Source organism: Mastigoproctus giganteus, chromosome 11 (assembly GCF_048544385.1).
Source record: "Mastigoproctus giganteus isolate SK-2022 chromosome 11, ASM4854438v1, whole genome shotgun sequence".
NCBI lineage: Eukaryota > Metazoa > Arthropoda > Arachnida > Uropygi > Thelyphonidae > Mastigoproctus > Mastigoproctus giganteus.
This window is the reverse complement of record NC_143585.1, coordinates 27533852-27552054: the sequence shown is the minus strand read 5'-3', so window position 1 is coordinate 27552054 and position 18203 is coordinate 27533852. Positions and strand designations below refer to the sequence as shown.

The 18203-nt window shown below is 38.4% G+C and overlaps 1 protein-coding gene across 2 annotated transcripts in view; it reads left to right on the top strand.

Annotated features, from left to right (window-relative positions):
- The window catches only part of LOC150077833 (oxidation resistance protein 1A-like), a 374929-nt gene that overhangs the window by 163718 nt on the left and 193008 nt on the right, over window positions 1-18203 (top strand). For both annotated transcript variants that reach the window (XM_090384259.1, XM_090384258.1), the window contains exon 2: window positions 16045-16104. In XM_090384259.1, coding sequence (XP_090240385.1) covers window positions 16045-16104 — 60 coding nt within the window. The remainder of the gene's footprint in view (window positions 1-16044; window positions 16105-18203) is intronic.

The window sequence follows — 18203 nt, the reverse complement described above, 5'->3', positions numbered from 1 at the left end:
GTGCCCAGGGAATCCTATACCCGAAAAAATTCGCAAGTAGTTCATTTTATGATCTACCCGTTGTCTGCTTTTATTTTATTATATTTTTATATGCAGGGCTTTGTCGCTCTGATTTTAACTTTTTTAATAAAAATTATTTAGCATTGTCGATTTTCACGCAATTAAATTTTCCTGACTATCATGGACTTTTCAATAACGATTTTTTTATGTATAGTAAGAACTCTTAGGAATAACTTTGGAGTGCGTGCCTAGAAATGGTTGGTAGCTTTTAAAATATTCTCAAGAACCAATCTCTTGAAGAACTGTTAATTGCTGTATTAGTATATTAGCGTTTTCCACTATTCTTCTAGGTAGTAATATAGTTACTAAAGCGTAACATATAAATACATCCTTTCTCTCTTTTTCTTGGAGCATTTTCAGATTCTCTATCGTGGCTTGCGACAGGAAAACGCCGTTAGGTGGCATCGATGCGCTTGGAATGGCATCTGTATGTGATTTATAATGCAAGTACGACCTGTCCAAGGCAGATGATGCTTCCGCTGATGGGGTATCGGTCGACAAGGGTGATGTACGGCTTGTGTAATGTGGCCTGGCGCTGCAAAGTGTCGGGTTGCCGATAATACTTGAGTGGCCGGTGAAGCAGTGGGTGGTTGTTGGGTTAAAACAAATCACAGGATATTTTTTGAAGGATGTCCCCCCCCCCACCCAAGCAGTGAGCTAAAACTCCATTGGTAGTTTTCAGAAGATGAATTGTTTCTCGATTATGAAATTCAACTCCCCTTGTGTAGAATTGAGTTAAAAGGATAGCGTGGAAATGCAGTTACATCTGTCTTTGAAACTATCATAAATATAATTAAAATGGATCGCCAAAGTTTTCAGTTACTTGTAGTTGAAAATATACTTTCAACCACAAACTAATCAAAACTGAATGCTAAAACATCCAGTCTAGAATAACCGTTAAGTCTCATTGCCGATTTATTAAATTTTTACTTAGTGAACACATTACATACACATTCATCCCAGATGATCTGTTGGGTTGAGATCCAGCAACTAAAGGCCAGAAAAAAATTAGGGGAACGTCAGTTATACGTCTAGGACCAGTCTTTCACGGTATCCATTGTTTGGGAAGTGGGTTGGTATAGTTATCCCATCATGGGCTATATGTAGGATCCCAGTGACTCCCAAAAAGCAATCCCATATAACAGCACTTCTCCCACTGTCTTACAATATCGTTACCTAGCATGTTTTCTCCATGGCTTCATTTTCTCAATACTCCCTTATTCTGTCGTTTCCGTTATGTTTGGATACAGGTACCACCAGTTGAATCAAATTGAGAATACTTTAATTAGTATTAAAATGGCATAATGATGAAAGAAGCGAAGTTAATCTGCATCTACCAAAAATAAATCTAATAGTATTTCTATCGTCAAAAAGTGGCTATCTAATTCATTCTAGATTTTTCCAAACTCGCCGCCTCGGTTAACTTTGACAGAAAATTATTCCAACGTTTCAAAACACTGTTCGAAGCTGAACCTCAAGAGATCAAGTTTGTTTACCTGTTTGGTCGATCTTGTATGGAATCTATTTGACTGAAAATTTTATATTACAAATCTGATTATTAGAATGAAGATATGTAAATAATGTTAACCGAGAATCGAAGTTACTGATTAAATGAACTAGCCACGAAACATTAATTAGAACCTTATCTTTGACCTTCATATTACTCGTATCTAATAAAATATTTTTGAAAACTTGACTTTATTGAAAGATACTTGAAAATGTATGGTGTTGAGTTTAGTATTTAGTTTGCTGTTTTCTATAGTTAAGTTTAGTATTTAAAAAAATTCACATCTAAGGTGGCAATTTAAATCCCCTCTGGCTGTGTACGCTAGGTTAGATCAACTTTAATATATAGTTAATTGGTGACAAGACAGTTATTTTCTTTTCATTCTGTTAATGTACTGGTGGGTAGCACACTGGGTGGAAAAGGCTCTGGTTTGAATTCGTGAATGACGCAAGGAATTGTTATGGATTCTCCTACTCTGTGGTCGAATTAGTCTCTCTCAGGCGAGGACTTTTTTTTTTCCCCTTCCGGAAACTGGCTTTTCGTTCAACAAAACAGGCAAACCGACCAGAGAACACACGCAATTTATAGTTGTAATACAACATGGGCGGATGAAGTTGTTCTCGGGTATCCCTAAATGACTTTTTTTTTTTTTTTCACTTGTGTTAATCACAGAAAAATTCAATTAACTTAAGAGAAAATTTAAAGCTCCGGAAGTGTAATTGCACTGTGTACATTACCAAACTTGTTTGTATGAGCTGGCAGCTCCTCCACGATATTAAACATTGACGAGGTTTCGGTATGTTAATTATTTATTTGTTCATAATAAAACACGCCTGCGTGCTCTGGATTCATAATTTATTTTATTTTTGTTACACAGAGCATTAAAACTATGATAAATGAATTAGCTTTCGGCTGGGTGGCAGCCTTCATCAGATTAAAATACTTTGAATGGCAGTTGGAATAGAGATGCACTGCCAGGCTGGTGCGTGAGGCACGTGGTTATTGTTTGTTGATGTTTGTGGCTGTGACGTATGGTGGTGACGTGGCCAGCGTTTGTCTATGGACAGAATTACTGCTTCTGTGATGGGGTTAAGTTGACAACCACTGTTCCTGTTCAACGAGGTATCCGAGCATTTTATACTTAACGATTCCAACCAGGTGCGCCTTAGGTAATGGTGGGACTTGTCTACAACCACGACATCGCGGTGTGGGTCGATGTCGTGGTGGGTTGTCCAGACATGCTCGGCAATAGCTGAGTGTTCTACATCCGCCAAACGGATCGCCCTTTTATGTTCTGAGAGGCGTTTCTCGAGTCGACGTCCAGTCTCTCCAAAGTAGCAGCTCGTGCAGTCACGGCAAGAGATGCGATAGACCAAACCACTCTGTAGAAGGGTGGGGACAGGTGTTTTTATGTTGGAAAGGAGAGAACGCAGTTTCTTGCCCGGGAGTTGGATGCACTTGATCCCATGCGATCTTAGGATTCTACCGATCTGCTGTGACAGGTTGGGGTAGTATGGGATGAATGCCCTCGTGGAAGACTCGTCGCTGTTGGTCGTCACGTTGTCGCGTGCTTGTAGATCACACCTGTTAAGGACATCGATGGGGTAGCCACACCTCGTAAGGTCTACTTTGACTCTCGTGATCTCTTTGCGCCTTTCATCTGCAGAGCTGGAGTGTGTCCAGGCGCGAGTTAGCAAGGTTCGGGCGGTTGAGAGGTGGCCCCGTGCGTGTGCTGACTGGAAGTTGGTAAATTGGCCAGCACACATAGGCTTACGATAAACTGCCGTCTTCAAGCATGTCTTCGCGCCGGACAAGTGTATCTAGGTATGGTATAGAGTTGTTCGACTCCAGCTCAATCGTGAATTTTATGAAGGGCGACAGTGAGTTGAGGTGGGTTAGGAGTCGCTGACCTGAGTCTCTAGGGATCACTACGAACACATCGTCTACATAGCGACACCAAAAGGCGATGTGATCCGGTGCGTGTGTAAACGCACGTCCCTCTAACTCCTCCATCACGATGTTTGCTGTGACCGAGCTGACAGGGGAACCCATGGCTGTGCCATGTATCTGCTGGTAGATTGAACCATTAAACATGATTGCACCCCCTGTTAAGCACAGTCTGAGGGCGGCGGAAATGTCATCAGGCGTCAGCTTAGTTCTGTCGCTAAGGGTTCCATCATCATCCAAGAGTTGTTTTGCGCAAGAGATGGCAAGTTCCACTGGGATGGAGGTAAAGAGTGATACGACATCGAACGATGCCATGACTTGATCTTGCGAGATGGATATAGTGCGGATCCTTTCTATGAACTCAACACTGTTGGAGACGGTGTAGGTGGTCTTGCCAACTAGAGGAGAAAGAAGTCTCGAGACAAATTTACGAGGTGTGGCTACCCCATCGATGTCCTTAACAGGTGTGACTACAAGCCACTCGACAACGTGACGACCAACAGCGACGCCAACAGTGACGAGTCTTCCACGAGGGCATTCATCCCATACTACCCCAACCTGTCACAGCAGATCGGTAGAATCCTAAGATCGCATGGGATCAAGTGCATCCAACTCCCGGGCAAGAAACTGCGTTCTCTCCTTTCCAACATAAAAACACCTGTCCCCACCCTTCTACAGAGTGGTTTGGTCTATCGCATCTCTTGCCGTGACTGCACGAGCTGCTACTTTGGAGAGACTGGACGTCGACTCGAGAAACGCCTCTCAGAACATAAAAGGGCGATCCGTTTGGCGGATGTAGAACACTCAGCTATTGCCGAGCATGTCTGGACAACCCACCACGACATCGACCCACACCGCGATGTCGTGGTTGTAGACAAGTCCCACCATTACCTAAGGCGCACCTGGTTGGAATCGTTAAGTATAAAATGCTCGGATACCTCGTTGAACAGGAACAGTGGTTGTCAACTTAACCCCATCACAGAAGCAGTAATTCTGTCCATAGACAAACGCTGTCCACGTCACCACCATACGTCACAGCCACAAACATCAACAAACAATTAACCACGTGCCTCACGCACCATCCTGGCAGTGCATCTCTATTCCAACTGCCATTCAAAGTATTTTAATCTGATGAAGGCTGCCACCCAGCCGAAAGCTAATTCATTTATCATAGTTTTAATGCTCTGTGTAACTAAAATAAATTTGTTTTTTCTTATGCTGTAAACCATTTCGAACATAAACAGCGACTATATAATACCTTAGGTCAGTGTTTCCGGCGAATACGTTGGGAATACAACTCTCTGGGAATTGATGCCTCACCTTTCTGCAGTTCGGAGCGCTATAGACAGGATATAGTGAAAGAACTCTATAAACACGAACAATTTTGAAAAGGCTTCCCTGGAGTCATCGTTTTTGTTTGTTTATTTAATTTTTGTTATTTTATTTATTTTTATTCTGTTGTGTATTTTCAATCTTAACTTCCGTTCCAAATATTTTATCTCAACTGGTTATTTTCATGGAACATAGTCTCGCTGTTGCTGAACTGGCTATCATTTTATACCTCACAAACTAGTCTTCCATCTTGTCAACTCTGAAATAGTCTTTTTTTTTCCGAAGTTTATCGTCTCAATATATAATAAATATGAGAGATATCAAATTTATTTTGAACACTATATATTTTTTTACGTCTTCCTCAAGGAATTCATAGACAATGCTGTATAAATTTGTGTATTGTTCTAAAATAAACTATGCAAATTGCTAGTTTATGCTTTGGGATTTCAATTTTTAAATTTTTGTTCGATTTCGTTTCCAGTTGCGTGCTTTACCTGTGGATTAAGTACCTGCGTCCTGTGTTTAAGAAGAGTTAGTTTAGCGTCTGAAATTGAAATTTATTCTCACAACTGCTTTTTTATAGCGACTTCCATCGATCAATGTCATGTATTATACCAGCTTTTCTGGTACAATTTCCGTTATCGAATGTATCTACAACTTGATCTCGTTCTAATTTCAGCAATAAACATTTATGCAGATTTGCGAAACCTTGATCGTTAAAACAGCGGACATAACGAAAGCAAAGAAACCTTTAGACCATCCAGCACCTATTAAGCACGAGGAGAAATAATAATAAAAAAGAATAAAATGACCGAACCTGATACCCCGTTAGCGAATATAGTGACCTTTGGAATTTTAAACTTTGTTCCAGAGTCTTTTCAACATTATAGATCAGGATGCTACTTGATTCGAAACATAAGAGGGCACATAGTTTGAATTTACTTAGCAGATACATGTAGAATTGACAGGATAGCTAGAGTTGCGAAGTTAAACGAGTTGGTAATTGCATTCATTTTAATCTTTTTTTTGCACGTCTTTCAGCTGGGCCACAGTATAGCACTAATTACAACTATATTTAATTTATTTGTGTTTTATTGTGAGGAACTGAAACTTAAATCTATCGCAACGGGGGGAAATATAACGAACCTGAGATATATATATATATATATATATATATATATAAATAACGCAACCTCTTGTAACGCGAGAAAATTCTGGGCTAGCTTTTTTCCCATAAATAAATTTATAATTGGAGGTCCGGTTCCTAACAAACTGCAAAAAAGCAAATTTTTATCATATAAAATAAATTTGAACATACTGTCCGTTCAAATTTAAAGTATCAAAATATAAATTCCAGCAAAAAAAACATTTGACAACGTAAAATGCTTCTACAAAATTGATCCTCCCTATATGCTATTGTTAAAAAAATTGATTTAAATCTGCTGTGCAATTCCAAACACAGATTCTATTTGGCTCTAGATTTCCCCAGTTATCAATATTGTTAAAAACAAGTTGACCGAATCGAGCCCACCTCCGGGTGGTTGAGCGGGTAGCATAGTGCTTATAATCACCGTTTTTCCCTTACCTCGTGGAAAAGGCACTGGTTCAAATCCCGTAAATGACACTAGGAAACTAATGTGTTTTTGAAAAGCCGCCTTATTCAAAGATATATTTGGATGTTATAAATACTGAGTTTGTACTACTGTTTGTACATGTAGTACAAACGCCTGAAATACAGGCAAAGTAGCCATTTTAATTTACTCGGCAGAATTCGAATTCTGTGATCGACTTGTCTGTAATACTTATGATTTGAGTAGAGATGCTTTTTTTTATATATTTGTAGAGATGCTTTTTTTATATTTATCTCCCAATTATATCTAAGTTCAGTTTGTACATCAAAAGAATCAGAGTAGCATATGTGGTTTTGATCACGTATACCCGAAGAAATAAAAACTGTTTTATCCATTATTTTTTTATTATAAAACTCCAAACACGAGAGGTATTAGAACCTATAGTACTTGGTACCGTGCTTGGGTTGGAGGTTGAAGACGAAAGAAGATATTTGTTGACATTAGACTTGAACTTCTGTAGACTATAATTTTCAGGAAATGCGTACGAAGGAAGGTTGTTCCAGAAAACAGCAGTTGAATGAATAAACGAGGAAGATGAAAAGTTAGTTCTGTGAGTTTGAAGTTGGACAGTAAATGGATGTTGGTTGGTGGCGGCACGTGTTCGGACTGTTTTGAAAGAGAGCGGGAATAATAGAAGCACAATTCAGAAGAACAGTGCCCATGGAAGTATCTGTAGAAAAGGCATGCAGAAGAAACAGTAGGTCTGAGACAGCGAGTGGAGAGACTGTTAGAGAGGAGTCATTTAATTAACCTAAATGCCCTCTTTTGAATGGAATCTAGAAGCCTGAGAGAGGTTTTGGGGCACTGCCCTAGATGGGGAACAATATTCCATGGTTGGGCGGATTTGAGATTTGTACAGAGTGAACAGCTGTTTGGAAGAAAAGTAACGCCGAGAGCAAAAGAAAACCAAAGTGGTGTTTTTTTTTTTTTGATGTAGAGGAAGCAATATTTGTAATGTGCTTGTAGAGAGAGAGAGAGAGAGAGAGAGAGAGAGAGAGAGAGAGAGAGAGAGAGAGAGAGTGTGTGTGTCAGGGTAATCTCCAAAAGAGATATAATTTTGCCTAGAAATCGGAGTGTCACTAAAGATAAGCATAGGAGCAGAAGAATCCTTTTTGCGAGATATACGACAAGACTGAGTTTTAGGATTGAAATCAACTGAGTTGTCTTTGCCCCACTGGAGAATTACCTGGAGATCGGAATTTAAGAAATTGGTAGCAGACATTCGAGAAGTTGAAGATGATTGAGCAGGGCAAGGTTTCTCAAAATGGAAAGTAGAATGAAATGTGCTATCATCGGCAAAGCTATGGATAGGATTTCCAGTCAATGGAAGGTCATTAATATATATAAGAAGAAAAAGTGGGGAAAAGAACTGAACCTTGGGGGACACCAGCATTAGTGGAGACGTTAGACGACAGAACCATCTACCATTACCCTTCAGTGAACGATCAGAGAGAAAACTGGATAACCAATTACAAAAAACAGTTGGCAAACCATAAGATGGAAGCTTATTTAGAAGACCTTTATACCAAACACGATCTATTGGTGGATTATACTACTGGTTCAATAGCAGGAGAAAAATTCCAAAATAAGAAATCAAATACCATAAATTTATGAACGGCTTAATGAATACAGTGACCCAAAATATGAGTGTAAAATTAATCATGCTGATGGGCCTATCCACCTTTTGGAGAAAGCAACATGAGGCCATGGCACCTGGATGCACTCTTGGGTGTTCGGCAGGCTGGAGACGCTGTTATAGTTTGAGGAATGTTTTCGTGGCATACCCCGGGTGCGATGATCACCGTTAATCAATAGCTGCATGGGAACGCTTAAGTTTCTATGGTTGCCGACAAAGTAAACCTATTCATGACAGTTCATCCAGACAACCCCGGATATATCAGTAAGACAAGGCCTGGCAGGTTGCTCAGTGGTTTCAAGAATACGACAATGAATTCCTTGTCCTCCCATGGCCGTCTAAATCAGCCGATCTGTCTAATTGAACATGTTTGACCTACCGGAAAAAGATATTCGATGCTATGACCATCCAGCTGACAATGTGGATATTACTGGACACATTGCAACGCATGGGTGGTATACCAAAACCATCTTACAGCACATTGTTTAGTCCGTGTGAAGACGTTTATGGTCTGTATTACGAGCAAAAGGTAGCCCACAAGATATTAGGTGGGTGTTGCTAATGCAAGACCAATTCAGTATATGGTCTGACATATGGATGCACATTTGACTCATATCACATTATGTATGGACTCATTTGACATGAATGGTTTGAAGACGTATGTCAAATCTTTTGCCATTCTGATCTATACACGTATAACGGTGAAGTAACGACGACACATCCTGATTTCTAGCTGTGTTCATAAAATCTTGAAACTGAGTATCCTCTGCTGTGAACTAAGAGGCATATGAATAAAGTTTTCTTGCATCATTTCTGCAGAGATGTTCTGCCCTAACGCAGCTGCAAACTACGAAAGTAAATCCAGAGTTAGGGCAATTTGTGTGTAAAATTAATACCATTTCAGGAGACGCTCCCAAAATTTTCACACCTACGTTGTTAGAAAAGTCTGCAAGTGTGTCGCCAGTTGTCTGCACGCAGTTTGTTTTATGCAATCTAGGTGTAATACCGACTGCGCTTTCCAGTTTCACCGTTAGTTGAACAACTTGCTCTGATTAAATTTTTGTAGTCGGGAGTTACATTCCCTGATTAACAATGTTTTGAGATTAGGAGTAAAGTAAGTTGGTCAAAGAAAGGTACACGAATCACATACACTTGTTTTGAGCTCTTGGCCAATAAAATTGCAGCACAGGGCAAATGGAAAATGGAGCCAACTTGGTTACACTTCGTCTGTATTAAAACAGACGAAGTAGGCAACTTGGCAACACCCTCTTAGACCTGTTTAAGAACGAGATATGATGATCTTAGGAGTGTTTGACTAGTGATGAGCATGATCGAGAGATCATAATCGATTATTTCAATTGTAGCCAAGCAATCTGTTATAAATCTTTATTGCTTACTAGAGAATACAGTAAAGTATTTGGGATCCATAACAGCATGTTAAGCTAGGGTCTTACAGTTGAAAAGGATATTTAAAATCAACACTAACTTTTAATTATACTTTTCATGTATGTACATAGAAGGGATACTTTTGCTAGTCAGGATAGTTCACAGGGATCACACCTCAGACATACGGTGATCTTTATCATCATGATAAAGTCTAGTGGGGTTATGACTGGCGAGCAGTATCTTTAAGTATGAAGGGCAATTGTTCTGGTATTCTGCGCCTGTACCCGAAATATCCGAAGCATATTTATTCATGTCGATCCCGTAAACTTCCATCCATTGGAGCACTGGGAAGACTTGTGCTGGTACGAATCATTCGCAGAGTTTCTGTGTATCCTCAAAAGCAGTGTGTGGATTGCTCTTAGTCCATGATGGGTGCTACTACGTGTACAGATATTCCAGAAGTTAGAGGAGATTATACCTGTCAACCTTTTTGCAGTCCTGATCCTCATACTCGGTAGTTTTTGGTCGTCTTGATAATTTACTTGTGTTGCTATTTGAGAACATGCAAACATCATCCACCGCCAGATTTGGCGGTGGATGATGTTTGCATGTTCTCCATTTCAGGAACCAGTACTCTTCTGCATAAACTTTTTTTTACTAACGTTGGTATAGAAGACGCTGAAATTTCACCTACATACGGCACAGAGGGGTAGATAAAGATCTGAATATATATTACGACTGGGATAGTCAACTCTCAGTGACAGTAGGATCTTAGTTGGCATTTGTTTTTAGCGAGAACAGCATTTGTTGTTGACTGATTTCGGTTTAGCCTTAGCTCAAAGTTGTTCAGGTGGTCTGCGAGTTGCCCAATCTTATTAATGATGGGTGTCATCGCTTCAGGGTCTGCTCCAGGTGGAATAAGAGTAAATGGCTTGATGTCATCTGCATACATCAGTATATCTTGTCTGCCTACGATTATTGGCAATTATTTCGATTATACTTGTATAGCTCAGTAGTTGGCCCCTTCACTTGGAGCCTGGTGTCTGAATTTCTTACGCAAGTTTCAAGATACATCTTTAATTGTGTATGCTGACGATTTATCAATCTTAATCTATGGTAATTCTAGATCTGCCATTGAGTCTCGTGCAGCAGCTGTTTTTAAGAATTTGTTGAAATAGAGTAAGACTTAAGTTTTTCAAATTTTATTAACTCAGACTATGGCAAATTTCTCTTTATTGAAAGGGAAGCTCAGTATAAATAGAAATCAACTGGTAAGAGCAAATTGGGTCTCCCTGTGATATGTTAAACCAACAGAATATTTGGTTGTATATGGAGGAGCGATTCTTTACTGAGCTTATTAAGTATTTAAAGATTAGGTTATTGTACTTAAAGTTCAGAAGAGTTGTTAGGAGGGATACTAAATTTGTATGCCTTTGTCCATAGTCACTTATGCTTTTGGTGCTTGGGTACACAATTTCAAATTCTGTTATAAAGAAACATTTGTATGAAGCTCAACGTTTCGTTCTTCTATATACATGCCTAGAACTGTTTCTACAAAGGCTTTGCAGGTTTTAGCGGAAAGACTTCCTGTGGATTTGCTAATACAGTATTAATATCAGCAATGATGTACTTCACAAGGAAAAATGTAAGAAGCAATAATTCTAGGTATTTCCTCTTGTCCAGATAATAATCGGCAACATTGAAGAATGGACATGGAGTGAATATTGCTGGAATTGTTTAATATCTGCAGTCAAGATGGGAGAAATATATTAAAGATAAACTTTTTTTTTTTTTTTTTTGTTTCTACCAAGAGTTGATATTATAAATTTGAAGGTACATTCTTGGCTGCAATTTGGAATAAATGCCACTTTTCTGATAATCGGAACACTGGCACTGAGTCTTTCAATCGGAATAGCTGAAAGTAGTTTGTAAGTGTTGCTCTGAGACTTCAGAATATGTTAATGTCTAAATTTCGCGTGTTCTGCGGTCTATTTTCTGTTTGCTGAACGAAAAAAACTATGCTACCATCGTCTGGGACCTCTTCCCCCCCCCTCCCCTTCTGGAATATGGTTTTGGACAGCTGGCGCATGCAAGAACCTTGCATGGGTTGAGCACGCTGAATTCTGATGGGATCCTTCCACTTGTTCAGATTACGAACCTAAGGGGGCATAAATTCAAATTAAGACAGATGTAGATTATATGTGCGGAAATTTGCCTTTAGCCAGCGGGTGGTTAATTGCGGGAACAAACTTCCATCTGTCGTTGTGGAAGTTGATCGGTTGAATAAATTTAAGGAGGAACTGGACAGGCATTTGGAGGGAATGGTGTGATATTTTTTTTTTGGCTGATGCTGCATAAGCTCATACACTTGCATTTCTTGCATCAAATGACACTGCTACTACTACCTGACAATATTTCTGCCTACGCCGATGATTTGGTTTTAATTCCAGGTCGATCGCGTCTTCAACTAGAACAATCAGCCAATATAACCTTCTGAGCTAATCAAGTGGTCTAGTATAAATAAATTACGAATGTATACCATTAAAAACAAAACGGGTTGTTTATAAGGGCAAGTTAGATTACAGAAGACCTCCTAATATAAAGATGGTAAGAAAATTCCTATTGTACCTGAATTAAAACATCTTGGCGTAATTTTAGACGACAGGTTAACCTTCTCTCATATTAATTACCTCGCCTCGAAGATTAAGAAGTTCACTGCAGCAATTATCCGCATTTCCATATCGGACTGGGACTAAATAGGAAGACTTACTATATTATACAGCAGTATTCGTACTAATAAATGCTTCGGGAGTCTGGTTCCATAGAGCCGTTAAGCTTAAACTCCGTTCCAAGCTCATCTCCATTCAAGAATTATGCTGCTTGCCATGCTCTGGGCCTGCAGGTCCTTGCTGGAGTCTTACCACTAGACCTGCATGTCATCTTCAAAGGACTATGCTATCGTCTAAAGCACTGAGTTCCTGCCGAGATTCTCGACATCTCATTCAACCTAACTGCTAACATCAAAGACGAAAAACAGAATTTGGAATGACCTTATCAGTGTGTGGCAATCACGATGGGATTCCAGTACTACTGGTCAAGTCACCCGCTCTTTTGTTCCTGCAGTTACCTTCCCTCTCAACAAGAGCGTTCGCCAATTGTTTTCTCCCAGCTTAACAACGTCATATATACTTACTGGGCACGGCTTAATCAACTCAACTCTCAATTTGGCTTGTGTGGTGCTGAGGAAACCTGGACGCACATTTTGTATTGCTGCAATCTACCATGACGACAGATCTACACTACAAACTGTCAGCAACCTTTTCTGAAGGAAATGAAGTGGCACTGACTGAAAATTCTCCATCGTTCTTAGCTCTATAACAATTCTCTGCTGTTTTCACCAAAAGAAAGCAACTCTTCTCGAGTCTACCGTCATCTCAACAACAAGGAACCAACACTTGCAATGTCTATCGATATCTCTAAAAACTGATATCACCTGCCATCTTTTTTTTTCCCCTTCTTTCCTGGTACCCTAGTTTGGGCAGCTGTGGGTACGGGATTGGCTAGCACCCACTAGTATAGCACCACCTCCAGTAGGTGTGGTTTTCGTTCTTCCTAGGACAGACAGACAGACTGCTGTCTTGTGGTTCCTTGTGCCACAACTTTTACTTCTGGTTAGTTACGTGATGTGATTTACTGTGTGGAAAAGTTACTTGTTCATTTCACTTATGACACTGTAATTAACATGACTCTGACTACGTATATCATTATATATAATATGTACATAGCGGATTTGCCAGTTTCTGGCTAGGGGCAGCTTGTTGATAAATCTTGAAGATGCTACCATCGTCTGAGACAGACTAACTCAACCACCTTGAGAAAAGGGCCCATAAAAATTCCTCTCGTCATCGACGGGACTCTAACTCGGGTCTTTTCCATCCAGTGTGGGGAGGACAGCGATTCTACCAACTGTGCTACCCACGAGAGCATGTTAAAGTGTTGTGGATATTAGAACTAGCTTGGAGTTATCGCTTGGTATTTCTTTGCAATAACATAATCTGTGGATCCTGTTTACTTATAAGAGGCTCTTCACGTACTTGGAGTTCATAGCTCAAGTTTTTAAAAGAAAGCAATTGAGGAGGACTTAAGCTACATAGTAGTCGTCCATTTCCCCCAGTAGCAGGGATGGAAACTTGATTTACTGGGATAGATGAGCTGATCTAAGTCCTATCTCACTTAATCAGGGTTAAGTGGCATTTCCTCCTTTTTAAATTTGGTTTTAAGTGGCACTTTAATGTATTTAACTTGATTTAGAATAAGTTTTTGACATAATTTAATTCAAAGATCTAGCCACGGATAGACCGCAGTCTAGGCAGTGGACTTTTATATTCGAATAATTGAAACAGATTTCAATTATTCGAATATGCCCAAAACTAGTTTTGACATGAGCTGTTAGTTTTACGCACAAATTCTTTACTTTTTTGATTTGCCTTTTGTAGTAAGAGTTGCACTATAAGAGTCAGCCAGATATCGGCCATCTGCTGGTGTTGAACCTTGGTCGACTATGTACATCTTTGAAATAGTTTACCTCTAACTCTCTACACAATAAGGATATTGCATTTGAGTAAATATTCAGGAATCTTGTTACCTTCGCTTATGACTTGACCCATTTATATCCTGCTGACCATTCTACGGATCCCGGTTAACGTTTCATTGGAATGTGAAACATTAATGAAACGAGTTTGGTATCTGTGTTCAGGTATTTAGTTTTGATTATAACTAATACGCGACTACGATACTTTAATTTTTTTCTACCAATATCTTTTTGTATCTTGTTTTATTCACGACCGTTCTTTAGAAAAAATAGCGATACGAAATTTGCACATTTTGTTGGTGCACCTTGTTAGTATAGTTCTATATGTTCTGAGTCAACGTTCAATTTTCATACTTCATGCTACTAGCATGATGTTACATCATTGGTCATTAAACGTGCATACTTATATTTTGCCTTAAATAGGTTTATGAAACTAGCGTACATTATGCTTTTGTAACGTTAGTGAGGCAATATTTGCTGCTGTTGACTAATTTTAGCCTGCTTTTTTGTATATTAATGTTTAGTTTATCTAATTTAGGTAGAATTATTGAGCTCAGATCTGTCCTGGATACGTAGTTTTCTCTGCCTGCTTTCGTCAGTTATGTGTGTGGAACCTTCAGGAAGGGATTGATTTTACATATGAACAGAAGCTGAGGAGATTAAGTTGCTTTTCTAGAGTTTTTAAATGTATAACTTTAGGATCATAAACGTTTCCTGCTAGTCACCAAAATAAATTGATTCCTATTTTTAAACGGAGGAAAGTGATTCAGTTTTAGTGGCCTCTTTCCTGCTGAAACAGTGTGGAAACTTCACTACAGTGACAGTATGAAATGCAATCTAACCGTTTCGCAGCCTTCCATCTTTCATTCCCCAGTGGTTTCTCAGTTTATTTGCCCTTCTTTAAGAACAAGCCTGTTAACAGGTTTTTATTAAAAATTGAAATTGGTATATTAAATCAGCTTTTTGTGTGCAGCAGATAGTGGCAGATCACACTGGGTTTCCATCAGACGACTTGTTTTGATCTAAATGGAATGCCATCTTGTGGCTTCTTTGCTATTCATTACGTCTGATGGTCGGACTACATTTGGGCGGAATATATTTCGTGTCAGTTCATCATGACAGCATCTTGTTCCAGTGACAGTTTTGCGGTGGTGTTTCGGCTTGTCGATATTGCAATGACTCTTCTTTATTGGCATTTCCTCAACTGTCACTTGCAGAGCTCTCTCTCCTTTTTCAAAAAACAAACAAGGACTCCTAACACAAAGAACTGAGCATCTCAAAGTCAGATTTTGTATAACAATAGTGGAGTTTAAAATTGTAATGTGTAACTGTAATTTCCTCAATATGCAACCTTCATTGAATTCTTTCGAAACGAACCGAACAGTGGTACGCTACTACTTCATAATGAACTTGATTTAGCTGAATTCTGTCAAACATAGCAACACGTACCTCAGATCTTAGTATGCGATCAACATTTTTGTAATGTACTTTATTTATTTCTTCCCGAATGTTAATAACATTGGAAATATATAACATGTATTTCACGTGTCTGTTCTGCTTAATATACTAAAAAATAAGTTTATTTAGTAAATTTGTGAAAAAAAAAAAGCAATAAGCACAAAAAACTCATTTCATATGCTCACTGAGAACACTTTTCTTTGAATCTAAAACTGTTTAGGAATATTTTCCTCTAAATAACTAATATTAAAATAAAGGAAAAATCCACTGTTCCAGCAAAAATTTCCGAAGCAATGGATTTTTCATTATTTTATTTATATTATGTTTCATATTACTACAATAAACTTTTATTTTATGGATTTATACAAGTTTCTTAATTTAATTTTTCATACCTTCATGGCTGCTATATTTACTATTAATTAATACTTGATATTGTTTGACTCTACTGCTGTGCCGTATAAAAATTGATTGGAGATTCTTTAAATTTTTTCCTTAGGGGTAAAAAGTCAAAGAGCTATAGCAGCAAGGATTCGCAGCCTTTCGGGGTCTCTCAAGAGTAAGGTTTTTCGAATTTATTAATGCCTTCTATGTGTTGTAATTAATTCCCATCAGCATTTCCATGCCATAACAATTTTCTTAACGTAATCAACTGGAATTTTTTTTTCATTTTCTTAAAAATTTCTGAAATTGGAAAAGTAATTTTTTTTATTAAATAAGAGTTCTCGATTATCCATGATCATTTGCTCTTGAACTTATCTATCCACAGCCATTTCCAGTTGTTTTTGCTTATATTCTTAAGTTTTTTTTCTCTTCCTCTAGTTTTTTCCCCCGATTAGCTTAAATGTTTTGGCATTCGCTCGCATCTTGGTATAGTCTATAATCACTTATTTTTTTTATTTATTTTTTTCCCTTTTAAGCTAATCGACCATGGAAAATACGCACTTTATAGATGCGTATTTTCCACTGCGTCGGATGCCGCGGTGTTTATTTTAAACTCCCCCCCCCCGCCAGATATATATTCTCTGGCTTGATTTTTCTGTTACGTTTTTGAGTGTCTATCCTTTCTTATGTCTCCTTGCTAATCCATGATTATTGGGATGACCAGACCTTCTGCAGACTTATTTTTTGATTTGATTCTGAATAACTAACTCTGTAGAATTCCTCCCTATTATGGATTGTTATTCCCAGAACTGGGAAAGGTTTTTCACACTGAATATGACTTTTCCGAAATTCTCCACTTGCCTCACTAGTGAGACCTGAATATCAGTTGCGTGAGCGTTTTAGACTATAGGGTTTGTCATACCTGGAAGAATGTCTGTCTGGGATCTTTAACTAACCTCCTTATATACCGCAATATCTAGTCTTCCTGTAAATTTTCCCTCTTACATGCTGTCTTTTTTATTTCACTTCTAGTTCTAATTTCCTGACTACTACACTTATCAGTAGACTGCCAGGATTTATACACTCGTATTATCATACCTTTTTAGGTTATTCACTTTTCATCCCTTCCTACCATCGTTCCTTTAGATCTTATAAAACTTATTCTCATCCCATATTTTCCAACTTTATAAAGTTTTCCGAACAAAACCTGTATCCCCACTTTTCTGTATCAGATATCATTGCCATGTCAGCTGGAAATCTGAGCTTGTATAATTTTACTTCCGATTAAATTTAGGATGGGGAACAACTTTCCTCAATGAGAAAGCAGTTGATTATGCAAACTTAAGTTGTAAAATCCAAACCCTTAATATATGATCCAATTTTTAACATCAAATTTAAAAATTTCAGCCCACACGACAAAAGTCAAGGCGACAAATATCCTAATTAGCGAGATAGACACCAGTGTCTTAATTGATGGGCCGTGTAAAATCCGGAATCCTTTAAAATCCAGCACATTTCACAAAAAAAAAAAAAAAAAAAACCATTAGTCTTGATCTTAATTTTTTAATATTAAGACAGCAATCCGGTACCCAGGGTGCTTACCAATGATCGCATTTGTCTTTAAAAATCCTTCTACAAAGGGTGACATTTCTTTTTTTATAAGATGCTTTACAGTATTGTCTTGTCCTACCTTTTTTAATCTGTTTTCGCGACCAGAAGGGTTTAAACTGCACAGATAATAAAATAGTCTTGCTTGTTACAGCAGAACAAGCTTGCGTTTGCAATTAGTTGCTCTGGTATTATACTGCTACCAAATAGTTGATCTCTGTAAAAGATTGCCCGGCCATTCCCCTCATCAGATAGCTGGTAGTCTCTAGTGATAACACGCGCACAACTGGTGTAATGAATTGTTCCATATTTCGCATACTGAAGAAACAAGTTTTCAAAATTTAAGAGCTATCTAAAGATAAAGCTATCTATTGAAATCAGCATAATACCAGGGTAAGTCGTTACAAAAGCAAGTTTGTTCTGCTATAGGAATTAAGACCATTCTATTATCCATGAGTGTAAATCCTGTTGTCCTGAAAAATAAATGAAAGAAGATATTCTTAAGTGTTTACAGATGTAAATAAGTTCAGCTTTTATGCTTAATATTTATCGAAATACACTCCTTTAAAACTGCTCAGTCGCTGTGTCTACCTCTCTAAAATCTAGTACCTCTTAATCCCCAAGGGTGCCGGATTTTAGTTTCTGTTGAATAATTTAAATAATTGC